Consider the following 26772-nt stretch of genomic DNA (forward strand, 5'->3'; position numbering starts at 1 on the left):
TTAATTAAGGAAAGGCATGTTAAATATTAGTATTGTAGATCAAAGTAAGATAATACATTAGTAAGTATTTTGTAAATTAAAAAGCCTATAAAATACTAGATGTTGAGTAATGTTTATGTGGAATTTGTGTTCTTGGACTAAACCAAAAGTACTTTATATCAGGATTTTTCCTTAAAAAAAAAAAATTGGCCAGCCTTTGATGTTTACTTAAAACTGAAGATATTCTCTGTAAGTGAAAAATTTTAGAATAGTAAAATGCAATATTAAACTATTTTTTATTCATCTTTAAAATCTTATTTATTTATTTATTTAAGATTTTATTTATTTATTTAACACAGAGAGACCACAAGTAGGCAGAAAGTCAGGTAGAGGGGGGGGGGAAGCAGGCTCCCCGCTGAGCAGAGAGCCCGATGTGGGGTTTGAGACCATGACCTGAGCCCAAGGCAGAGGCTTTAACTCACTGAGCCACCCAGGCGCCCCTACACTATTTTTTTAGCAACAGCTGTTATAGAAGTGATAAATATTAGTGTTACTCCATTATGTCAGTGAAGCTAATTTCTCTTATTTATGTTTGATTTTAAGGTTGTGTTTATAATGTTCATAGCTCACAATTTAGATATGTTTATGAAATTTAAGCATTTGTTTGGACATATGAAAAACATAGGTTTGAAAGCCCACAGGTGAGAACTCTTGAGTCTATCAGTGCCATAAGAAATCTAATCATTAGTGGTGATAAACTATAGTTGGGCTCTTGTTTTTGCTGCCCACTCTCCCCCCACTGTCTTTTCTCCTCCCTTTCTCTCTGTCTTCCTTCTTTGTTCTTGTGTCTTCTCTTTCCTTCTCTGTCTAGCCTGTCTGGTTTTAATACATTTTATAGTCTTTTCTACAAATTGCTTTAGTTGAGTTTCTCTTTGGGCCATATGCAGAGCAAGATATATTTGTTTAGGGCAGGATTACATTATTCTCTGCATTTTCATTAAAACAATATGACAAACTGAAGTGATTGTCAGTAATGCAGCAGATGTGTTCTAGTGTATCGTGTCCCTTTTTGGACTTCCTTTTTTCCTGTAATGTCATGAATATTTTTACATCTATCTTACCTAATTCTGTGTGTGAATGATACAGGTAATTAACGACATTCTGAAAAGTCTCTAGGAATGAGTCTGTATTATACTTACAAGCAGTATAGGTACCTGTATTCATTTTTAAAAGCCCTTAACACTTCTTTGAAGGACTTTTAAGACATCATACTTGGGATTTCTGTTGATTGAGTTATGCAGGTAGAATTCCCATCTTTATTCTCTATGATGATTTAGACTTAATTAAATTCTGTTACATAAATCTTGCAAAATTACTATTTATAGCTATAGCTTTGTATACACCAAGTCTATCAGGCCCAGTTACAGTAATCTATACTGTATAGTTATAGAAATAGGAAATAAATATAGTTCTGTGGAAAAGTTTAGGAAGTTAAAACTGAGCTCTAGAGAAAGAAGTTTAAATATGTGACATCTTCATTTTTAAGGTAGAATTTTATAAGCTGTAGAACTTAAAAGTATCTGCTTAGCCATTATTTGTCTTATTTACGCTTACTGCTTTAATTTTAAATATTAGTACATTGTTCTGGCGGGGGCCAGTTCCTGAAGGCCAAAGTCTTCCTCCTCTTATTATTAGTTTTCATACCAAGGGAAAAGCAACATGGAAGGTAGAAAATATGGCAGATAAATTAACTCTAGGGGATTAGAGGATAGAGCAGAAAACAAAGTTTATTATTATTGAGAAGTTTTTCATTTTGGTATTTGGTAGTTTATCAGATTCTATTTCAAAATTAACTTGTTAAGTATTTTAACTTAGAATATTTTTCTGCCACTGAAGAATTTTCTCAATGTAGAAAAATTGAAAAAGAAGAGAAGCTTTAAAAAGCCAGATTTACATGTCAGTCCATTAAGCTTACAAAGTAAGTCTTAAGATTTCTTAAAGCAGAAGAGTTGGACCGTTCAAATCAGAAACTCTTGTTTTGAACTATGTTTGCTACATTGTTTTTCCTAAATACCTCCTTTTGGCTTTCCTAAAAAATTATAATTTCTTTTTCTTCTTTTCTTTCTTTCTTTCTTTCTTTTTTTTAAATTAAACCTAGTTGTGTAGTTCCTGATATTTTTAAGGGTATGAGAAATGTTACATTGGACTGATGTTTTTGACCAATAGACCTTTTCTGAGGGCTGGTGGTGTATAATTTCCTTCTGTGACATCAAGACCTAACCATTAGTGGTTAGGTGGACCATTACTTTGGTGCACACATAAAATTAACTACTTCATATAGAAACAAATAATTTTACTCTGTAACTATTTGAGATTTCTGTGTAATCCTTTTTTGGAGGGGAAGATTTATCTAGCAATAGTAAGTCCATGTTTTCTATCTAAATTATTCATGATCTGAAAAACCTAAAGTCATATTTGTATGCTTTTATTTATTCAGAATATAGTTATCAGGATTTCCCTATCTTTAAATGAAATACATATAATAATTATAATAGCCTGATTTCCTTTTTAGTTCCTTTGTGTATTTATTAAGGTATGGGGATTTATGAAATTTTCTAGTTATAGGTACATGATAATTGTTTATGAGAGTAAGAGGGTATTTATGCATTGAACATGAATCACTTAAAAATATTTTGATGTATTTCTAATATTTTTACAAAGAACTTGTATTTTGTATCTCCAAATCTAAGATTATTGAACTATAAATTAATCTTCTAATTGATAAGAAACTAGATTAACCTAAAACTGAAGCATTTGATACTTCAGTTATAATCATCTTAATGTTTTCTTTAAAACATATTACTATAGAAACTGGAAAAATAATTTTTATTTCACTTAAATTTAGCTGGGGAAAATTATAACAGATAAATTAAAATACTTAACATATTTTGCTTCTTGTGTTCTGTATAATTTTGTATTAATAAAATTAAAGATTGTGAATATCTTTTTAAAATTTAATCCTTTTAATATTTTTATCAGGAATTTTGTGATACCAAAATAAGTTGTGGTTTTGTTTCCTGAAACTACTGACAGTCTAAAGAATGTTAAGCTTAATTTGGAAAGATAATGAATAATAAATGTCATCTTTTTTATCATCATAACCATCAGTATATATAGCTAATTCATTGGAGATAAGGGGTAGATATTTTTGTCAGTTATTTATTAATGTTCAGCTTTTTTTATTTGAAATTCTACCTGACATCCCCCACGTTTTCTAAAACATGATGATTTAGAAAATAGGGAAAAATAAATTTCAGAGGTTGTGAACCAAACACATTGAATGTGAAAATTAATTTTTTAAAGCTATATTGCGTATTATGGGTCACAAGGGGTGCGTGTGTGTGTATGTGTGTGCGTGCGTTAGCGTGCACATGTGTGCACACGTGTTTACTGGGAGTGCTTGATAGATGCGATGCCAGTTGCTAACCCACATAATGTGGCGTGTGTGTGTGTGTGTATACACACACACACACACACATACACATTAGTGGTATATATACTGTATGAGAGCATTCTGGCTGTCATTTCATATTTTGAGAAATTGTATCCAGTTTTCTAAAAATTGCCATTATATTTTTAGTGCTGCTTATTGAACATACGGATTTCAGAATAAAATTTGAAAAATAGAAACTTGATCTTCAAAGAAACATTTACCCCATATAGTTGTGTCTATTAGGAAATATGTATGGGAAACTTGAGTCTGGGTGACTCCGTTACTATTTTGATAATATAATTTTCTTAAAAAAAAACCCTTAAAACTAAAGTAGAAATGTTACCCTTATCTACCCTTGACATATTTAAATTCAAAATTTTGAATTTTATTTGAACTAAATTTGGAATTTATTTGAAATTTATTTTGAACTATAAAAATCCTGTGATGGTATTTTGTTTAATGCATTGGGAAGAGCCTTTCTTTTTTTAATACTTCATATAAGATTTCTTTTAAATGGCCAATAGTAGATCTTTATATTTAGCTCTTCAGATATTAGTATTTTGAGAATAAAGAGCTATATAAGTGAATCTACTTATAGAAAAGATTATCTTTTAAAGAAGAAAATAAATGATTACTAATCAAATGATTTCTGTTTTGGGTTTTAGTTGCATTTAGAAAATATCTGCCCATTATCATCAGTGTATTTTTTTTTTTGCAAGTAATTTACTTTCCCCAACATGTGCTTTAAAATTGTTTTTCTGGCATAATTGTTTGGATTGTGAAATGTTCATGATTTATTTTAATACTGTAAAAAAAAGTATAAGTTACTGCATCTTCTGTATTATGATTTCATGTGAATAATTTACCATTTCTTTCTGTTTTCCATTGAACTATTCAGTGGTCGGTGAAGATGGTAAGCCTTATGTGCTGATCTATATACTGTGCCAACATTAAATAATTTCAAAACTTTTTTTTTTTAATTCAAAATAAGTGGTAAGGTACAACTGCACATTTTCACCTTGTATGCGTCTTTTTTTTTTTATACTTCATTCCATAGTCCAATATATGCCAGTATCTCTTGATGTCATAAAATTAAATAATGTGATTAACTGTAATCAACCCATTACGTTCTTAAATGTTACTGAGTGGAGTCCTTGTCATGTTAACGGAGCGTAAAATTATAGTTAATCATTATTTTAAAGTTATGTGGTAGAACAAAAGTTCATATTTTTACAGATGGAAAATTAAAAATAATTTTTCTTAACATCTTTTAAAATTGTATAAATTTTTATTTCTAGTTTATCTTAAGAATCATTAGATTTTCAAAACAGTAAGAAAGAAAATTTCCTACTAATTTCATTAGAGAGTCCGTGCTTTCTTCTTCTGTACTACTGAATGGGAATAAAAGCACACATAACCTAAATTTTGTGTGTGTGTGTGTGTGTGTGTGTGTGTAGTGTATGTGTGTGATGGTCCTTTATACATTTCAGACACATTAATGGAACTACATTGTGAAGACCTAACCCCCAAATCTTTGCTTGCATAGTTTCTTATTTTTGGAAAATAGACCACTCTCTTTCAAACCACTTAATTTCAGACTGGTAGTCTATCCTTTTAGAAATTCCCTTGTAGTAGGAAGAGTTGTAAAATGCCTCAGAGGTCTTTATATCTATAGGAAGTAGCATGTTTAGTTCTCATATTCTGTAAAAGAACAGGTTATAGTGTCAAAATGAGATATCAGAAATGCCCAAGTATCCATTGTGTAATAAATTTGAGAACAAGGTTTAATTAGGGGTAAGTAGAAATCTGGAAGGTTTACTTATGGTAATTATGAGTTTATTGTAATACTACACAAAAACCACACTGAATTATATTTCTTCATTAAGTAGCTTTTCAGAATTTTTAAGAAATATTTTGCAAATATAGATAATGAAGTTTTATCTTTGGCACATATATAATAGTTTTCAAAACCTGTACCTGAAATTAGGTTAAATCTGACAGTTTACATTAATAATTGACCACTAAATTTAAAGGCACCTTCTTTAAGAATTCTCCCATTCATTTAGTTAGGTCAGATTTAGTTGATTGACAGATTCTTTTTTCTGCTACCTGGTAGATTAAAGAACAAAAATTACAGACAAGATACTCTGCCTTTTTAAAGGCAAGCTTGTTAAATATCCATAATGTATGGGCCACTTGGGGAAAATTCTGGAGATTCTGTTTATTAATTAAATGTTACCTTTGATCATGGCTCCATCCTAAAAGTGAGTTTTTTTAAAGTCAAGGAAGTATTCTTACAGATGGTGAAATAAAGCTACTTAGCATATGTTATATGCATAAGTGGCCTAAAGAGCAAGGATGCATTTCATTTCAACGATACTTGGAAAATTGAACTGGCATATTCCTAAAATCACCAAAAGAAAAATGTTATCAGTTTTTGGAGTGTATAAAAACTTAAGATGTAAATATGGGTTTATAGTAAATGGAATCAGTAGTTGCTAATATTGGCTCTGTTGTGTAAGCAAGCTCTAATAAGACAAATAAGAGTGACATGATTAACACTTGAGAAAGACATAATTTGAATCAGAAGTTTACATCTAAATACTAGTACTTTTTCTTAAATGATAGTTTCTTGAATATTAAAACATTAAAAAATTTTCAAACATCAAGCATCTTTCATAAAGAACGAGATCCCATCTCTTTTTGGATTATAACTTTCTTTCAGGAATAACTGAGGGTTGTTACTAGGTTGTACAAAAGGATAATGAATATTTCCTTATTAGAATAATTTCTTATATTTCACACAGGGGATAGTTCTACCTTTTGTTTTTTAATAATCAGGTATGTTTTGGTTCTAAAGAGTGGCTTAATAAATGTAATTATTGAAAGGTTATTCAATATCAAAATATATTTCACCAATTAGATTATCTTCATGAGGTAAGTTGCTTATTTCTATAAATTTTCATATTTGCAGTCAACATTTGCAATATTTGATTTGGCAATGTGCTGTTATCTATAAAACAATTTGTATAGGTGAGAAATGTTACGTGTTTCCATTTTTTTGTTGTTGCCGTAAGAAGGTTCTTATGTATTTATTTTAACTGCCAAGACCTGAAAATAATCTGATAGTGGTCATTACAATTTTCTTCATCTGGTTACATCTTTACCTATTCTATTTTATGACTTTATAAACTGACTGGAATTTGAGCTCTTTCTTCAATACAGTTGTTTTAATCAACATACATATCTGTTACGATTTCTTAAAAAGAGTTGTTTGGGGGGCTAATTTGAAATTAAACTTAAAATTGATATGTATTTTTATTTTATAGTGAATATATTTAAAAAATAAAATGTCCTGAAAATGTCTTTTATAATGATTTTCAGGGCCCAGCACTAGAAGATTTCAGTCATCTGCCACCAGAACAGAGACGTAAAAAGCTGCAGCAGCGCATCGATGAACTTAACCGAGAGCTACAAAAAGAATCAGACCAAAAGTATTTTCCATTAAGTCTTTTCTACCATATTATTCTTTAAGAGGTTGACTCTCAATGATGTGTTTAAATGTGATGTATGAAGGTTTAAAAATCATATATCCTAATTGAAATACCTTTTGAGGGAAAAGTAGACTCCTAAACTTTGAAAAATTTTATGGTTGCCATGTCACAGGTAATAATGAAATGTTAGTTTCTTAGGTTGCAGCTTACCCCTTGGATGCCAGTAGTCTATATTTGTGCTTTCCTAATATTGCAGAATAGTTTGAGGATTCATTTTCAAAATCGTTTCACCAGCACTAACCATCTCTTACACTTTGATACATTTCATTTTGCTTCGATATATACATTGAGTTCAGTCAAAACCTAAAGCTTTAATTATTTTGTTTGCAACAAATAATACTTATTACTTACAGCTTCAGATTCATGGATTTGAAGCTGTAATTTTTTTTCAATTTTATGTAAAGTTTCCTTTAGTTCTGTTTTGTTTTCATGAACAAATAGTTATGATGAATAAAGGGTTATTAAGTGAATTGGTACCTTACTATCTGCTTTTATACTGAAGATAAAATTGGAGCTTAAACTATAACATAAGTAATTGAAGGTTTTGGGGTTGTTTGTTTTTGTTTTTTTGCAGCTCAGGCAGTTTCATTCCAGATTTAGTGTTTTGTTTTGTTTTTCTTGTTATTGAAGTATAGTTGACACACAGTGTCACTTCAGTTTCAGGTGTAGAAGTGATTAAAGTTTTGATCTTAAGAGTTGTACAATGGTGTGATAGTATACTTAATTGTAAATTAAATATTGTAATGTAGTCAATTCTCATTATTTATAGTAGTTATATTCTATAAAGTCACTGTGAATAGTGAAGTACAGGTTTAAGCTCCAGTTAGCCTCTGGTCACATTTTTATCAACTGATCAATTGTAACTTTATTTTGTTTTGTTTTGTTTGAAGATTTTATTTATTTGAGAAAGAATGAGTGGGGGGGAGGGGCAGAAGGAGAGGGAGAGGGAAATCTGAAGCAGACTCCTGGCTGAGCATGGAGTCCAACACAGGGCTTGATCCCAGGACCCTGAGATCATGACCTGAGTTGAAATCAGGAGTCGGATACTTAACCCACTGAACTGCCCAGATTATAACCCTGTTTTATATATGTTTCTTTTTGAAGACACATAATTTAATATATACTGTTCATTCACTAACTTGAACTCAGGCCCAGTAGCACTGTAACTCATGCATTAAAAAGCCTGTCTAACCACATGTATTTTCTCAATAAGGCACCTCACAGCCTCCTTGCACTTAGAAGCACTAGATAATACTTCACCACACTTAAGGGCTTATTTTAAAAAGAAAAATGAACAAAGAGCACACAGTTAAAGAAACATGGCACTAGGTGGACAACAAAAAGGATACCTGTTCAGGGTGTCTAGAACTAGGTAAGAAGGAAGACTGGAGATTTGAGTATCCTCTGAAGTTAGTAAGAGTCAATTATATCTCAATAAGACTAGAAAACAAAAACAAGAGACATTTTCAAAAATGAATGTAGGATGAGGTGAGAAGAAATGTTTATCATTTTATGTAACATACATTTAGAGTTTGAACAGCAGTAGAGAAGAACCAGAGAGGGAGATGAGATAGTAGAGGTGAGAAGGGAAAGAAAATGGAACCTCCAAGAAATCAGGGTGGAAAAGATTATTAGAGTGTTAGTCAGTAATGTCAGATATTAGAGGGAGTCACAGAGTGCTGATTGAGGTATAACTGGCAGTGATATGATTAGAGAAATGAAGAAGAGATGAATGAACTGGGAGAGGGACAGGTGAAAGATGGCATTCCTATTTCTAGCATAGTTGAGTGGGAGGACAAAGATGCTGTGATTTAAGATGAGGCACACTGAGGAATGTATGACTGCATGGGGATATAATGAATTTGATTTCAGAAGCGAATTTAAGAATATTGAAAAATGGGGCGGCCTGGGTGGCTCAGTGGGTTAAGCCGCTGCCTTCAGCTCAGGTCATGATCTCAGGGTCCCGGAATCGAGTCCCACATCGGGCTCTCTGCTCAGAAGGGAGCCTGTTTCTCTCTCTCTCTCTGTCTCTGCCAGCCTCTCTACCTACCTGTGATCTCTCTCTGCCAAATAAATAAAAATAAATAAATAAATAAAATAAAATCTTTAAAAAAAAAAAAAAGAATATTGAAAAATATTTTTCCAGGCCTTAATTTAACCTATATATGTACAAAGACATACATAATATATATACACACACACACACACAATAAACAAATATACAGTATGTATTTATACTATGTATAAAATCTTATAAATGAGAAGCAAGAAATTAGAAATCTATTTTTTTATTCCAAATATTTGATAAGACAGTCTCCATAAATTACTTACTCTGTATACATTATATTATCATCTTTATGCAGGTTATCTTTAGCTGGTAATGTTTGACTAAATTTAAAGAGATGGGACTCTAAAGATCAGGCTATGTGAGATTCACCAGAATCATTGCAGGTATGTTTACCTGGAAACATAAGAAGTGAATATTCTGTGACTTCCTTCCCATTTCCAGAGAAGCACTCAACAAAATGAAAGACGTGTATGAGAAAAATCCACAAATGGGGGATCCAGGGAGTTTGCAGCCTAAATTAGCAGAGACCATGAATAATATTGACCGCCTACGAATGGAAATCCATAAGAATGAGGTAGGTTCGTTTTGCAGTTGTCTAAGGTAAAATCATTTTTATAAACTTCATTATGATAGGTTGGTTTTTGCTACAATTTCATCTTCAAATTTTTATTTAATTTTAGGGTGTATGGTCTAAAAGGGATCATTATAGTATATAATCTTTAGAATTAGTTTCTCATTCAAGTTTTTCTTAATTAAAACTATGTGAAACTAAACCTGCTTTTCTTACCCCCTGTAAAGTTGGTCATTGATCAAACCAGAATAAAGGTTTCCCTTCTTTAAGAAATAGGTAATTATAAAAACTTAAAGCACATTTGAAATGTAGACTATCTTGGGAACTTTTAAAAATATTTATTGAGCTAAGTTTTACTTATTTTTTTTCCCTAAGGCTTGGCTCTCTGAAGTTGAAGGCAAAACAGGTGGGAGAGGAGACAGAAGACATAGCAGTGACATAAATCATCTTGTAACACAGGGACGAGAAAGGTCACTTTTTGCATTTTATGTGTATTTCTTCTTTTCCCTCAAATTTTTCTCACCTTTTTGTCCTAAAATTCATAGAGTTCTTCCCTGATTTAATAGGTTTGGTTTTTAATAACATTAGTTTTGTGAACTTAAATGACTTTCTGTTTCTTTACAGTAGCTACAGGTAAAAATATGAAATTTCCTATTAATGATCTGTATTAGATTGTCATGCATCCAAAAACAGAGATAGGAACAGAAAATTTGTGGAGCTACAGTCTGGAGGCATAGGCTCCTCTGACCTGGGAATATTCCAGGGTTTAGATGGAGTTGGGTGGCGTATGCCAAAGAAAAACTTAACTATTAAATTGCTCAAAGTTTTGTGAAGGAAAAAAAAAATCTGTATTGTTAGTTTGCATCACAGCTTCCGAAAGGCATTTTGCTAAGTTTCCATGTTTTCATACCATTTGTGATATTTCCCCCGCTGTGTATATGTCTTCTCCCACTCCTCCACTAACATCCAACAAATTAGGATTCTCTTTAGAGAGAATTTGAGAGATCTAGTATAAAATCTTGGCTTACTACTTAATTACAGTGCAATTTGAACAAGTTTGTTTTTAATAATCTGAGTCTGTTTCTTAAAATATAAAATAGAGATTAAAATACCTATCATACAGGGTTATTAGTAATAAATGAAATAATGTACATAAAGCACCTTGTAGTAAAATACCTGGGAATAGTATGTGCTTGATAAATTTTAGTTCTTCCTTCTCTTTTCTTATGTTATCACTCTTGAAAGAGTACCTATCTTTAGTATCTCAAGAGATACTTAAAAATATACTGGTTTTTGTTACTAGGTAAAACCTAGATTAAAGTAATATAATCTCTAGTTTGTGTTATTTAAGAACATGGCTTCCAAAGTGCTTTTAATTTCTATTCATACAGATTTCCCATTACCTTATTCAGTCATTTGATTCTTTAGCAAAATTATTAACACTTTTCTCTTTTTAAAAAAATTTTAAGAAAAAAATACCTTTGGATTACCTGTTCTTTTGAATTTTCTGAGTTTTACTAACTTCATTGTTGGCATGATTAATTGGAAGTTAACTTTATTAGGAGTCTTTTTGCTTTCAGGGACAGAATAAATACCCAAACTGGCTTAAACTAAAAAGGGATTTTATTGGCTTGCTCTAGGGAGAGCTTGATCTAGCAACTCAGATGATAGAACTGTTTCTCTCCACCTTAGAGTTCTGCCTTCTTCTATGTTGGCTCCATTTGAAGTCTTCATATGATGAGCTTCCAGAGTTTGAAGCTCATATTTCTCCAGGTTCAAGTCCAGTAGAGAAGGCAGAGAGGGAGCTTCTCTTCAGTCCTAAAGAAAAGTCTCTGGGGTCTGTTCTACCTGATTGGGTTATAAACCTCTTCATGAACTGTTCACTCTGACCATACACGTGCTGTGCTGTGCTGAGACAGGCCCTTTGCAGTCAGGACAAAGCTCTGCCTGAAGCCTGGGAACTGAACATGGGTCTGGATGGGTCCCCTATGGAATTTTAGGGTTCTTTTGCCAAAAGAGGAGGTAATAAATCTGCAGTGATGAAAGACAAGTGTCCCCTCCATTTCTCCCATTTTATCTCTGGACCCAGTGATAGTGAGACGTACTTATGAATGCATGCCATATGCCTAGAACATTGTAATTTTTTAATTTCAGGAGATTCAACAAAGAAGTATTTTGTATTACCAGCAATTTATGTATATCATCAAGATTGAAGAGAATAAAGGCTTAATTTGAAACTGTGTCGTTGATATTTAGTTCTCTGAATTGATCTGAGGAATTCAGCTTGTAGATAGCATAAAAAGTTCCCATGTTTGTGATATTTGATGAGGTATACTTTTATGTTTTATAGTCCCGAGGGAAGTTACACTGATGATGCAAACCAAGAAGTCCGGGGACCAACTCAACAACATGGTCACCACAGTGAGTTTGATGATGAATTTGAAGATGACGATCCTTTGCCTGCTATTGGACACTGCAAAGCTATCTACCCTTTTGATGGTATAATTTTCCGTTGTGTTTGATAAAAACTGGTTTCTTAAAGTCTACATACATTGAATCATGCACTTTAGTGTTCTTAGTTGTATAGTTCATTGTCAGCAAATTGTAATCCCAGCTCATTAGTATGAATATTTTTGTTTTAACTATATTACAAATAGAGGTTTTTCTTCAGTACATGACACTGAAAGAAAATTACTTGTGTTACAAGCATCCTAGTACAGATTTCATTTATCAACTTTGGTCGATAACAGAATTTAATTTACCCCAGATATCTTAATAATACTACATGTACTCATCACAGGTGAAGCAGCTTGAGCATGTAGCTCAACCTGGGAAGTAAAAGGCTAGCAGATGCCACTTTAATCTCTTCCTTGTAACTTGCTATCATTGAGAGACAGGTACAAGGCACATGGCATAACTGAATGTCCCTATTATATTCAGACCCTGTAGGCTATATTTTCAAGTGAGAGAAGGAGAATATGGTTGCTTCTGACTATGCCGTCCTTCCCTTCTGATGGTTGGAGAACAGTCCCTGTGAGGGAAGGAAGACACTGTGATTCTCTCTTGGAGATTTTTTGTTGCCCTTCCCTCTCTTGGGACTGTGAAAAATCCTTTTCCTAAATTAACAGAGGAGCAGAGTAACACTTCCATAATCATTTGTTATAAAGTGGCATATGATTTAAGATCCTTACCCACCCATCCATTGTATTGATTTTAAAGTTGAATAAAGTTTTTAGTTACTCCTCATTCTGAGAAAGTAGTATTTAAGTTCTTGCTCTAACGTTACCTGGAGAATTTATCATATGTTAAATGAAGATTCATTATTGAAAACTGTTACTGCTAATCTGGTTGGAAGTGGTTGGTAGTGGCGAAGAAGGAGAGCCCTGAGTGGAGAAGGAGAGCCCGGAGTCTGAGGAGATTTCGAAGAAAGTTCATGCTTTGTGGCTATGACTATTCTGCCTCCACCATCAGCGGAATTGAACCTGTGTTTTTCTCTATTCCCTCTCCAAACTATATTCTTTTCTTCTTTCTTCCCACCCTCCAGTAATATTTTCCTGATCCATACATCATGAATTTTCTAGATAGCAGCACCACTCAAATTTGGGAAAGAAGGGGCACCTGGGTGGCTCAGTTGTCAAGCGTCTGCCTTTGTTTGGCTCAGGTCAAGACCCTGGGGTGCTGGGATCGATCCCCACATCGGGCTCCCTGCTCAGTGGGAAGTCTACTTCTCCCTCTCCACTCCCCACTGCTTGTATTCCCTCTCGTGCTGCCTTTTTCTGTCTTTTTCTCTTTTTCTGTCAAATAAATAAGTAAGATCTTTAAAAAAAAAAAAAACTGGAAAGGAATTGAAGTAGTGAAATAAGAGTATCTTGTCAAAAACACGCGTAATGTAGCTAAGATATTTCATCTGCTGCATTGGGGTGGGGGGTGATATCAATGCCAGTTTCCCAGGGTTATTGTGCATTTCCAGTGACATAATGTTTGTGAAAGTGTTGGTTAAACTAAAGCATCATAGAGCTGTTGCTAATGAGAGTTAGTGGGCTCTTGGTTCCAGGTACATTGAAGTCTAGTAGGTTTTCATGTTGTTTTGTATATTTGTAACTTTTATTTGAAGTTATTAATTATGCTTGTGCTATGAAAACTCTCATTTAGGACATAATGAAGGTACCCTGGCAATGAAAGAAGGTGAAGTTCTATACATAATTGAGGAAGACAAAGGTGATGGATGGACAAGAGCTCGGAGACAGAATGGTGAAGAAGGCTACGTTCCCACATCATACATAGATGTAACCCTAGAGAAAAACAGTAAAGGTGCAGTAACTTACATCTAAACTAACCAGGCAGTTTTGTGATGTGTATGACATAGGAATGATAACATAAAACAAAACACATGGGTGGGAAAACAAGAAAACTTAAAGGCATCCAAGATACATTGTTCACTATGTGAGCTGAGTGTAGGCTCGATCTTAAAGATGTGAATATTACTACCACAAGAAACTGTTCTCATGATGTTTTACCATTTGAATGACGTTGGTGTGAAGCTTTATTGATGTAAAGCTTTATTGGTGTAAAGCCTTTTGCTTTATGTCCTGCTTAAGTCTCTGTGAAAGATTTGTGTTTTTCTGCCTTATAAGTCATAGAATTTGATCTGTTGGGCAGGAATCCAGATATAGGAAGCCCTCCTCCTCCAACACACACTTTGCTTCATAAAACACAGTGACTGTAAGTGAATTCAGATAAGTAAAACTGCTCTGAAAGCTAACTCCCAAAAGAGTGGTTTAACCTAGGAGTTTGAATTTTTGTAGCTGCAGTTTCCAGGAAGAAAAGTAATAGTTGGCTAATTGAAAATATCAATACAGTCATTTTCGGTTTTCTCCCTATTCTTAGCTTTGTTTTCTTAAAGGAAGAAAACAAACACCTTGAGCATAAATCTATATTAGTTGTAGGCTAATCAAGAGACCTGTAAAAGAAATCAACCTGGTCTTGCTCTTATGTGAATAAAATGGAGTTTTTTTGAGACCTGAAAATATTTTCATCTAGTATACTAATAATTTTCAGTAATGTACAGTCTTCCTTCCAGATTAATACTTACAGTTTTTCATCTTGAAAAATGTCTTTTGGGAAATACCACTTTTGTGATGATTTAGCAATTATACATAGGAAAATAGATTCTAAATAAACTGAGAGGAAATCTTGAATGGAAGGAAAGTACTGGCAAATTTTTACTTTGAAAAGAAAAACCTTTTTTGACTAACTGGGTTGTAGGACTTTATCTGTATCACCATTTAGGACATTTCCTCATTTTAGCTCAATCATCAATTCAAGATTTTTTTTTTCAATTAATTTTAACAAGCATTTGTTTGAAAATACTATGTAATCAAGGATTGTGCAGTGCTGGTCATGTGGGGAAGTAAAGCAAAGAAGCAATTAAGAGACTGGTCCTTAATTTTGCTCACGTCCAGATTTTTCTGGTGTTTTCACATAGCTGACTATTAAAATGATTTTAGACATTTGAGACAGACACTTTAAACTGAATACCCCTTTTGGTCTTACCAAAGGTCTTCAGTAATTGTTCTTTTTTTTTTCCTCCTGGACTACAGGTTCCTGAAGAGGGTTTCTGAGGAAATGGGCAAGATGTTGAAGGAGGTTACATGCAGCTGCTTTTAGGGGGAGGGTATTAAGTTGTCAGGTTCAGAGAGTGAGAGAAGCAAGTTGCATGAATGCATGCAGACTTTTTTTTTTTTTTTACTAACTTCATTATCATTTCCATACATTGTTTTAAAGAATCATTGTTAATACTAGTCCTTAAATTCCTCATTCACAATTATTCACATAAAGGGAAAAAAGCCCAAAATGGCCAACTTTTTTTCCATTTGTTTTACTGATATTTAAGTCAGAAAAAACGTAAAGCTGTCATGAAATTTGTCTTACATTTGGCTGTCCCAACAGGACCGTCTATCCCAGCTCTGTTTTAATTGGCCTTTAGACCCATTGTCTTTTAGACCCCTTGCCATTTGTCAGCGTCTGCCTGCACCACCTCTGTGCTTGCTTAACATCCTGTTGCATGTCTAGAGCGACTGGGCTAGAGTTTTCAGGCATGTCTTTATAATCCCTTGTTCTTGTCAAAGTCTTTGTTTTGTTTTACATTTGTAGTGCAAGTCACTTTGTCAGACATCTCCAGCACTAATGTTTCCATCGTAGTATTCGTGTACCCTACTATAACTTCCCAACTGCAAACATTCCAGTTTTGGCATTATGAAGAAGTAGTTTGTGAATCTGAAGTATTTATGATAAGAAAAAGAAAACATCTCTGCTCTAGCCTACAGCCCAGTTGAAAGAACTCTGAAATGTAATACATCTTCACCTCAGTCTGAGAAGAATCTATAGTCAGCACTGAAATCCTGGCATAATAAACACAAGATACTCGCCACCTCAAGACAAAGGACTGTTGTCAGAAGTCAGCTGCTTCCATTCAAATGCTGCCTTAAACTAGAGTGCCTAAATCTGTTGATTGCCAACACTACCACTACAGTATCCCACAAAGGGCTTTATGTGTCAGCTCAGTGCGACCTCCTTTAACTCGGCAGCGCTGCTGCGGATGCCGACCTAGCCTTGGTAGGTGGCTTTTAGAGCTCTACCATGTTTGATGGTGCATCTTCAAATTTATGCATCAAGCTAAAGACATGTCCAAGTCCATTTTACTTTACTCAGTGTTTTTATGAGAAGTTTTATGGACCCCCCATTGTGTTTTAATTTGGGGTGACCATGTTCTTATTTGATTATTACAACGATAGTCTGTTTCCAAGTGATGCTTTTGTTTGAACCAGATAAAATTTAGTGAAACTTTGTAATGATCTATGTGCACTTTTACTTGTAAAATGGAAATTTCTGTATGTTTATACTTGTAAATACAATTGTCCTTAGTGCCCCTGTTGCTCATGTTGTCCTGCCTCACATTTGTGATTCTGTTAATGACTTGTATCTTAACGAATTTCTTAGTGGTGTTTAACAGGGAGATGGGCATGGGTTGGGGGGTTGGTATTTGTACCACAGAAGCTTCATTAATTTTGTTTGTTACTGTTTTGAGGGAAGAAAGAACATGAAATGGTCTGTGTATTATTGGATTTTAAGCAATATTTTAGAAGCTGTGTGACTGCTTTAATAATTTTTCCCCAGTGTTATTTGAATCGTACTACCAGTTATACTGAAGCTGAATGACAATTGTGTGAAAGTTAATGCCTTCATAAGATCAAGTACACCCCTGTTACACAGCTGACATAAAATAGTGTATTACCTTTGAGGCTAGTAAACTATATAGCTTAGACTTTGAATCTCTTTACAGGGTTATTTATATAATGATACATTATTCAGTACTGACAGACTACATAAAGTAGTTTTAAAATCTAGTGCTATTTTTATTTTAAAGGTTAGCAGTGAGGAGGAAATGTGATCTGGCTGTGTTTGTCCTCTGTACAAAGCCTGAAGTGCTTGTGTTTTTTTGGCTGACAGCCACAGAGGGCAAAGTTTAAGGTTTTCTTGTAAGGACTAACTGTTCTTTTCAAGCTACTGTTTGTTTTTCTCAAAGCAGGATTTGCTTCTGTAGGAGGCAGGGTCCTTCGCGTGGAATAGTGCAACCTGTACATGGGTTATTACAATAGGACAGACATTTGTACTTATACAGTTTAAGTCATTCTTAAATCATTCTTAAATTTTGAACATGTGAATTGTCCAAAAGAAATCTTTAATTTTTCAGTAATTTTTACTCTTTTTGTGCACATGTTGATTTAATGGTAAATGCTTTGTTTAAGATCGTGTTCTCTGTTGAGAATATTTTCACAGAATAAAACAATCTTTTCATGGTCAGTTTAAGTTGTATAGTGTGTTATCTCTTATTCCTATGTGAACTAAGGAGATGTAATGATTTTGTTATTTGTTGTGCTGAATTCCTGATGATACAAAGTAGACGACAAGTTCCAGAAGTGGAAGTATCTGTGTTGGGTGACATTTTTTGCAAAGCAGTTTTGGAAATGTTTATTCTAGTTTTAGTTTCTTTGAAGCTTTCCTAAAGGTAAGAAAAACTGTTTCTCTTTTAGAGTAATTTTAAATTGAGTGTAATAATTTGGATCTTTTAATCTCTATTTTACCATAGCTATGTTGCACAGACTTTCCTTTTACACCATCTTATCCTCTGCATCCCTAGAAAGTGTCACTGTACCATAGACTGATCTGTCCACATGCTGGTCAGCATTTACTGTGCTTCTCCTTGAATTCCTGGTCAGAGAGCACCTGTATCCTCCTGGCATTTCAAAGCATGGGAAGGTAGTGTTTGTCACAGTAGTGTCATATCTGACATTTTAGGAAGTCTTAATTTCAGAAGGCTCAGCTTTTTAAAAGGGGAAATATGAAACCATGACTGTTAACTTCTAGAAACCCTAGAAAATACTAAAACTCTGGGTTGATCCTGAATAATAACAGGTTGTAATTGTTGTGATTAGAATTTAGAGATCCATGCTGAGCTTGGAAGTATGGACACATACAAAATAGCAGGAAAATGGTATCAACAACAAAAACTCAAAACAATGAGAAGGGCTTTTAAACTATCTGAATTGAGATCAAGGAAGTCAAATCCTACTTGCTAGGGAAAAATAACATCCTTATAACAATATTAACAAGAGAGAAAGGATCTCCAGACTTGTTGAAGAGGATAGATTTTCTTTGTGAGAAGGTATTCATTTAGATGAAAAAATATTAAAGAAACACCAAACCTATTTCAATGAACTCATAAACCTGGGGCCAAATATATTCTCAAGTATAGTTACTGTGAATAAGAAACTATTGGAAATTTAAGAGATGCCAAAAGATTAGGGGTGGGAAAATAGAAAATGTGAACAGTAAACTCTGGGAAGTTTGACAAGTCTTAAAAGTACTGGGCAATTTTGTCGACATTTAGAAGAAAATGTAATGGGCAACTGACCTAGATCCTAAGAAAAAGACACATCAAATTAGCCTCATTCCTTTCTTTAGATACAGTTGGGAAACTCGAGATAAATATATTTATTTCAGCACAATTTCAGGACTTCCCAGGATTTCTTACTCATTTTTGTTCGATGGTGATAGCATTGTTGGAGAAAATGGGAGCTTGCAACAAGCTGATATGGTAAACCCAGAATGTCAACCCTGAGGAAAATTTCTTGTGGAAAATATGTGTATGTTATGAACCATACAGAATAAATCTAAGTGTATCACACAATTTAAATAGAAAATTACCATTTTCTTTTCCATGAAGGATAACCACTATCCCAAATTTCTTAGTTTTTGTTTTCTCAGTTTCTCTACATGTTACTACCAGAGTATTTTTTCCTAAACCTGATTAGCGTTCCATGTTTCTGAGTAAAGAAGTTGTCATACTCTATATGTGCAGGCCTGATATTGAACCAGTGCACACCGATACAACCATGGTTAATATTAATACTGAAATATTTCCATACCAATTGGTAAATGGTAATTCCAGAAACTTGTAAAACCAAGTTCGAGTACATGTGGTTTCTCAGAAACCACACATGATACTTTGTGATATATTTCAGTTTTGAGCAATGAGGACAAAGGTGAAGGAATTGCTATAGATTTACTATTATTTCAGGTTTGGGGAAATCTTTGTAAACCCTTGAGTGGAAGAGGAACCTGGGCAACCAAGCTGAAGAAGAGCTCTGTTCATCCTCCCAAAGAAATGGCTCATCCTGCTCAAGGGGAGGTGTCTAAGCTCTGGTAGCAGCTGGGAAGATTGGGAGTGTGGGTAGGCTTAAGTGTTAGGGACATAGCCCTTTGTGGTGGAGGGTAACCTGCCTTGTGCACTGAAGAGATGTGAGGAGAGTGACTGTACCAGGATTCTTAAGTCCAAAAGAGAGTGCTCTCCCCAGGTGGTAGCACAACTCCTGCTCTTTTCTTCCCCCTCTTCCCTTGTCTGCTCTCCAGAGAGGAGTATCATTGTTTGTCTGCCCTCTTCATCTCCACTGGTTTATACTCACTGGCCTGAACAAGCTGCTCTGTCCCAGGGCCAGCAGAAGCTCTGGCAGACTTGCCTAGGTTTATATTCTCTTTGCTATCCCCTTCTTTGTCCTGAATCATAACTGGCATCTGACCAATCATTGGTTCTTTCTGGTTTGGCCAATATGGGAACCAGTTTGCGTGTGGAATGAGACAGACCTCACATACAAGTTCCCAGTTCATCCCAGATCATCTATCCCCATCCAACCAGTACTACCCCAACCCCCATTCTCTTTCCTCTAGCTGTGAGCTCCTACCACTGGCTCTTGGCATATAGCCAGCACCCAGATGGCACTATCCTGTCCAATGAGGTAAGAGGTGGATCAGCAGCATGTCCCTTCTCTTTAGGTGCCAAACAGCACATTAGTAAATTAATGACTATCAGTTGAATGGGGGATGTCACTGGAAGAGTTCTCAGCCTTTTATCAAATAGTGAGGATATCATTTAGCTGGTGAGAGCCATGTTAAACAAAAAATTATATCAGCCCAGCTGTTCAAAGTGATTTGGAAATTATTAGTGGTTGCTGAATGTGCTACTTTCATTGCTTTAGATTTAAGTTTTATTGTGTAGTTTATTTAAAGGATTAAGGATTATTTTACTAGAGTTGCACATTGATGTGTATGAACTTATTCATATGATTTCTATATTATTAACATTCTACTTTTAAATATTTTGAATACTGCGTGGTATCTTCTGAGACTTGCTTTTTCACTCAATGCTCTTAAGATTTATTCATGTTTATGTATAGTTCATTTTAGTATGTATAGTATCCCATTACATAAATACACAATATATCCATCTTCCTGTTGATGGATGTGTGTGCTTCTTCCTGATTCCTGTGTTGCTATGTACATCCATATGCATGTTTACTGATAACACAAGTTCTGTGTTGCTAGTTTGTGGGTTATATTTATCTTCAGTTTTTAAAAAATGACACCTTTTCCTTCAGAGCGATTATAACAGTTTTACACACCTACAACTTGTGTATGAGTTACTTAGGCTCCATTACCTGGCCAACACTTGGGAGCTAGTCTTTTCAATTTTTGTCAATTCAGTGAATGAAAATGGCCTTTCATTGTGGTCTTATTTGCTTTCCCTGTGTATTGATGAAATTGAAAATCTTTTGTGTTTCCTTTTCTGTGAAAAGCCAATTTATATCTTTTGACCTTTTTTTGTTGTTGATTGTCTTTCTGTATTCATGGGAATTCTTCATACATTAAGGGTGCTAATTATCTTGCTATGTAGCATAGCTGGTGACTGGCTTAGTTTCTAAGAAGGTTGCAGTCAAGGTGTTGGTCAAGGTTGCAATCATCTCAAGGCTTTTTGTGGACCTGGGGGGTCCACTTGCAAGATGATTCACATGATTGTTGGCAGATCTCAGGACTTTGTCATGTGGACATCTTCATAGGGATGCTCAGAACATGGCATCTTGTTTCCCTCAGTGAGGTATCCACAAGAGAAAAAACTCAAGACCGAGGCATAGTTTTTATAACCTAATCTCAGACATAATATACCATGACTCCTGCCATATGTACTTGGTGATGCAAAACAAACCTGGTGCAATGTAGAAGGGCACAACGGAAGGGTGTGAATATTAGGTGGCAGGGAACAGGCGTAGCCAAGGTTGGAGGCTGCATTTGTAATATGATATCCTTTGATGAATAGAAGTTTGTTTTAATATAGACTGATCTTTTATAGTTAATGCTTTTTCTGTCTAGTTTAAAAAATTCTTCCTTGATTCAAAGTAAAAAGTAAAAAATTCTGGATTTCCTTCTAAATATTTTATGGTTTTGCCTTTCACATAGAAGCTCTTAATTCATCTAGATTTTATTTTAGTTTATGATAGGAGACAAGGGGCCATTTTCCTCCCCTTTTCATTTGCTTAACCAATTGTTCAAGAGTTATTTATTTAAAAAGCTGCCCTTTCCCCCACTGGTTGCCAATGTTACTTCTGTCATATCAAATTTCCAGTGATAATTTAATTATTATAGCTTAATAATGAACTTTTATATCTAGTAGAACAGATTTCCCCCCTCCCTACATCTTATCTTCCTATGATGGTCTTGACTATTTTTAGCCATGTAAATTTTAGGAAAACCTTATCAAGTTAGCTTGAATAATCCTGTTGGATTTTGGGATTGCATTGAGTTTATAGGTCATTTTAAGAAGTGGTATCTCTGATACCAAGTTTTAAAATCTAGGAACATGATGTTCCTATTTCTTTTTCTTTTTTTTTTTTTCAGATTTTTAAAGTTTAAAAATTTCTTCACCAAACTCTTGTACATCTTTTGAAAATATTCCTAGGTAACACATATTTTTATGAATATTTTAACACATTGTTATAAAATACACAGAGAAATGCATGAAATGTAAATGTACACTTTGTTACTATAAAATCAACAGTTGAGTCAAGAAATAAAGCATTACCAGCACTCCAGACACATTCTGCATCCCTGTTTCCTCATAATTCTCCTAACCTTTTTTTCTTTTTAAGATTTTATTTATTTATTTATTTGACAGAGATCACAAGTAGGCAGAGAGGTAGGCAGAGAGAGAGGAGGAAGCAGGCTCCCTGCTGAGCACAGAGCTCGATGAAGGGCTCAATCCCAGGACCCTGGGATTATGACCTGACCCGAAGGCAGAGGCTTTAACCCACTGAGCCACCCAGGTGCCCGCTCCTAACCTTTTTATATGGACTTAAAGTTTTTATTTTGTTTCTTATAACGAGTGTAGGTTTTATTTTTTATTTTGGGGGGAGAGAGAAAATGCAAGGAGGGGTAGAGGGAGACAGAATCTTAAGGAGGCATGGAGCTCAATGTGTGGCTTGATCTTAAAACCTGAGATCATAACCTGAATTGAAATCAACAGTTAGGTGCTTAACCCACTTAGCCACCCAGGTGCCCCAGATTGTTTTGTTTTAAATCTAGATGGCTGTCTCTGATTTCTCACTGGCAGATTGAGTCTGTTTGTATTTACAGTGATTATTGATAACTTTGGAGTCTTTTCTGACATCTCTGTCAGATGTCATTCATCTGCTATTCATCTCACTTTACTGTCTTTTTGCATTCTTGTTTTTCTCATTTTTTCCTTTTCTAGTTTGAAACCTTGATTTTGTTCTTATAGCATTTACCCTTTACATTTTACAACTTAAAACTAATTAGTATCTTTAATCCCCCTACTGATTAGAAGAAAACACTTTATCAGAACTCTAGTAACCGATCACCCAAACCAATCCTAGTTTGTGCTACTGTTTTGATTGCCTTTTTAACTTCACACAGTAGACACAATGTTGTCTTGATATACCAAGAAGATTACCCATTTCACTGCTCAACAATCCTTAAATCTCTGCCCTTTTTTCTGGATGAATTGCTTCCTCCCACCCCACTTTTCTTCTGGAGCTCTGATGCGATGCTTTGGGTCATTCTGTTTTGGTCTTTTAAATCTTTTCATCTATGTCTTCTACTTTTCCTCTCCTTGTCTCTGTGAGTTCATTAAATCTTCAGTTGGATCGAGTCTTCTGGATTTTTGCTGTTTGTTTTTTCTTTGGAGAAACTAGGATCATGGTTGGGGTGGCAAATAGAGAATCTCAAGGAGGATCCATACCCAGTGTGGTGCCTGAGGCAGGTCTTCATCCCATGACCCTGAGATGACCTGAGCTGAAAGAATCAGGCCCTTAACCCACTGAACCATCCAGGTGCCCCAAGATCTAATCTGTTTAATATTAGCATCCGTTGATTTTTTTTTTTTTTTTTTTTAGTTTACTATACATTTCTAAAGGATCTACCAAGTTTCTCTTAAAATGTAATATATATATTTTTAAGATTATATTCATTTGACAGAGACCGTGAGAGAAAGAACACAAGCAGGGGAAGTGGGAGAGGGAGAAGCAAGCTTCCTACCAAGCAGGGAGCCCAATAGGCAGGCTCTATCCCAGGACCCTGGGATCATGACCTGAGCCAAAGGCAGATGCTTAATGACTGAGCCATCCAGGTGCCCCCAAAAATGTAATCATTTTTTTTTTATTAGTTGGTTAGATACAGATAATAATAATTATTTTTTAAAGATTTTATTTATTTATTTTGACAGAAATCACAAGTAGATGGAGAGGCAGGCAGAGAGAGAGAGAGGGAAGCAGGCTCTCCGCTGAGCAGAGAGCCCGATGCGGGACTCAATCCCAGGACTCTGAGATCATGACCTGAGCCGAAGGCAGCGGCTTAACCCACTGAGCCACCCAGGTGCCCCAATAATTATTTTTTTATTTAAATTCTTTTCAGTGTAACAGAATTCATTGTTTATGCACTACACCCAGTGTATTTTTTAATACTCATTTTCTGTTTGGGTTCATTTTCTCTTTATATACAACTATATATGATTGTGTTGCATTTAAAATGTGATAATTCTAGTATCTGAAGGCATTGGGGTTCTAAATCTTTCTTTCCCCAAAATTTTGTTCATGGTAACATTGCTTCTGCTTGAATTTATATTTATTCATATGTAAATATATATTTAATTTTAAACATTACTTTCTTCATTTTAAAATTTATTTTCTATGAATACTGGATGCTTTCCTCCTGAGAGGATGGGTTTATCTGCTAGGTCCCAGGGATGCCAGCAACCCAGGACCATTGTAAATCAGTTTAGTTTTGGATTTTTACTCTAGATTTGTTTGAGAATAGGCTTATAGTTGCAAATCCTCACCAAAGACCATTCTCATTACAATTCTTTTTTTGTAGTTACGCATAAAAGAAAGGCCTATTTCTTGGTAACCTCTCTTTGCTAGGCAGATGGATTTTATTTTCCCCCCAGCCAAACAACAGGGACCCTTTAAGGATCCTTACTTAATAGAGATATTTCACATTTGGCTCACCTAAGACACCTTCTCCCATTCACTGAGGTGATGTTAGTATTTGCCTTAGGGGGCCACCCTAAGGTTTTTAAGTTCTCTTACAGAGTTTCTTTTTGCTGATCCTTTTGGTAGGTGAAGTGGGAAGGGAAGGATTATTTCTTGGGGATTTCCCTTTCCTTCTGTCAAGTTTAACAGTGCATTAAAAGGTAAGTTTATTAAGATTTATTTATTTAGTTATAAGGAAAGGGTTTTCCAAGAGTACCTAAACCACCATATTGCCAGAGGTAGAATTGTACTTTTGGTTTGGTTGGGTTTTTTTGGTTTTGCTTTGTTTTTTTTTTTTTTTAAGCAAATAAAAAATAGTAATGTGATAGGTCCTTTGAAAAAAAATGGGAGAGGGCCTTACGATCCTAGGTCACATTAATGGAAATACAGAGAACCAGGATTCAAAACTAGTATTTCCCTTATAATAAATAGACCATAATGAGAGGCTCATACTTCATTCTAGTATATTAGAACATATTTAAAATGGAATATTAAGATGGCATACTTAAGATGGAAGGAAAGTGGTTATAGTATAACTTATGTAACCAATAAATTGCATTTTTTTCAAAGGCTATTTAACATGATGGAGAAATTTTTGTAACTTGAGAAAAGTTGGATATTCCATATGATCCCCAAATTATTTAGAAGACAGAAAAAAGGAGGAAAAAGCAAATTGGTAAGTGTTGGCAGTTTGTGGCAGAATGATTGAAATTTATTATTTTATTTTAAAATCTTGTATTCCAAATTTTCTATAATAGGAAAAAAATGAGAGGGGTCCTGATAAACTAGAAAGAGTCTCCTTTGTGAAGTCAGAAGCCTAGAAAGTAAGCCTGGAAAACTCGTATTTAACCAGCTAGAGGAAAAGGTAACAGTAAATTATTTTGATTGGAGCATTTAGATCATTTACATTTAAAGTAATTATTGATAGATATGTACGTAAATGCCATTTTGTTGTTTTCTGACTTTTATAGTTCTCTTGCTCTCTTGTGATGACTTTCTTTAGTATTATTCTTGGCTTTCACTTTTCACATTTTTTGTGTACGTATCATAGGTTTTTGGTTTGTGGTTTCCATGAGATTTGTATGTAACATCCTAAGTATATAGCCTTCATATATATATATATATGGCCTAGGGTGGTCCCAGTGTTTTCTTTGCAGACCCTGGACACCCACATCAGCTCTGGCCATGGCACCAGGGCAGCCCTAGCAAAGAGTGCCCAGGACCCCTCGCCCTTCCCAGCCACAGCTCCAGCCAACTAAAATCACCAGCAGCACACAGTTTATACAGGGGACGACCAAACACAAGACCATTTCTTCAAATTTGTGCCTCTGTCACCTTGCTGAGACAGCTGAAGCTATGTGGGTGCTGACCGGGGGTGTCCAGTATGTGGCACACTGAGGCCACTCTGGTGGGGTGGCTTGGGCTGGTGTGGGCTAGGAACCAGGGGCTTGTGGAAGCAGTAGACTGCTCTTTTCCACGCTATAAAGGTGGAGGGAGAATGTAAACAGTGTTGCCAGCCCCTCTGAATAGAGAGCATTGCAGCAGCTCTCTGCCTTTCGGTGGAGTTCGAGGGCTGGATCTTTTATACTCTAGTTGCTTTTTTAAACTATGCCTTTTTTCTGCAGGCTAGGGCATTTGGGCCTGGTGTGGGCTAGAGGCCTAGGGCTCACTGAGGTGGCAGGCCAGCAATGGTGCCAAGACCATGCTCTATCTTGCTGTGTCAAGGTGACCGGGGAAACCAACCTTGGTGTTCACCAGTCCCTCTGACCCTCTAGAGTTCCAGCAGCTCTCCCACTATTTTGCAGGGCTCTAGGGTTGTTTCCTTTATGTTCTAGTTGCCCTTTTAAACCATGGCTATTCTCTACCCCAGGGCAAACAAATCTGCCTGTGGTCCTTCAGTAGTATCCCTCCCTACTTCAGTTTGCAGCTTTGGGAGTAGGGGTTCCCTTTGTTACGGTCACCATCCCTGTTGCTGTTTTGTGTGTGGTCTAGCTTTCATCTTTCGTTGTGTAGAAGCTATCCAGTCAGCCCTCACTTCTTTAGGAGGAAGTGCTTTATAAATAGGTATAGATTTGGTATATCTGGGAACAAGTGAGTTCAGAGTTTTCCTACATCACCATCTGGAACTGGAAGCTCAGCAGTTGGTTATTTTCAAATGCACGAAGTGCTAT

The 26772-nt window shown here is 35.1% G+C and overlaps 1 protein-coding gene across 3 annotated transcripts in view; it reads left to right on the forward strand.

Moving 5' to 3' along the window:
• The window catches only part of FNBP1L (formin binding protein 1 like), a 99435-nt gene extending 81907 nt beyond the window's left edge, over window positions 1-17528 (forward strand). The window contains exons 11-17 of one of the 3 annotated variants that reach the window (XM_004752578.3): window positions 4371-4385; window positions 6857-6966; window positions 9536-9668; window positions 10041-10135; window positions 12016-12164; window positions 13818-13976; window positions 15266-17528. In XM_004752578.3, coding sequence (XP_004752635.1) covers window positions 4371-4385; window positions 6857-6966; window positions 9536-9668; window positions 10041-10135; window positions 12016-12164; window positions 13818-13976; window positions 15266-15273 — 669 coding nt within the window. In that variant the 3' untranslated portion in view covers window positions 15274-17528. Of the gene's footprint in view, window positions 1-4370; window positions 4386-6856; window positions 6967-9535; window positions 9669-10040; window positions 10136-12015; window positions 12165-13817 lie in introns of all 3 variants that reach the window. The other 2 variants (XM_004752577.3, XM_004752579.3) reach the window with 2 other exon arrangements.
• Window positions 17529-26772: the final 9244 nt, after the last annotated feature.

Source organism: Mustela putorius, unplaced genomic scaffold (assembly GCF_011764305.1).
Source record: "Mustela putorius furo isolate JIRA1106 unplaced genomic scaffold, ASM1176430v1.1 tig00003853_pilon_pilon_pilon, whole genome shotgun sequence".
Lineage (NCBI taxonomy): Eukaryota > Metazoa > Chordata > Mammalia > Carnivora > Mustelidae > Mustela > Mustela putorius.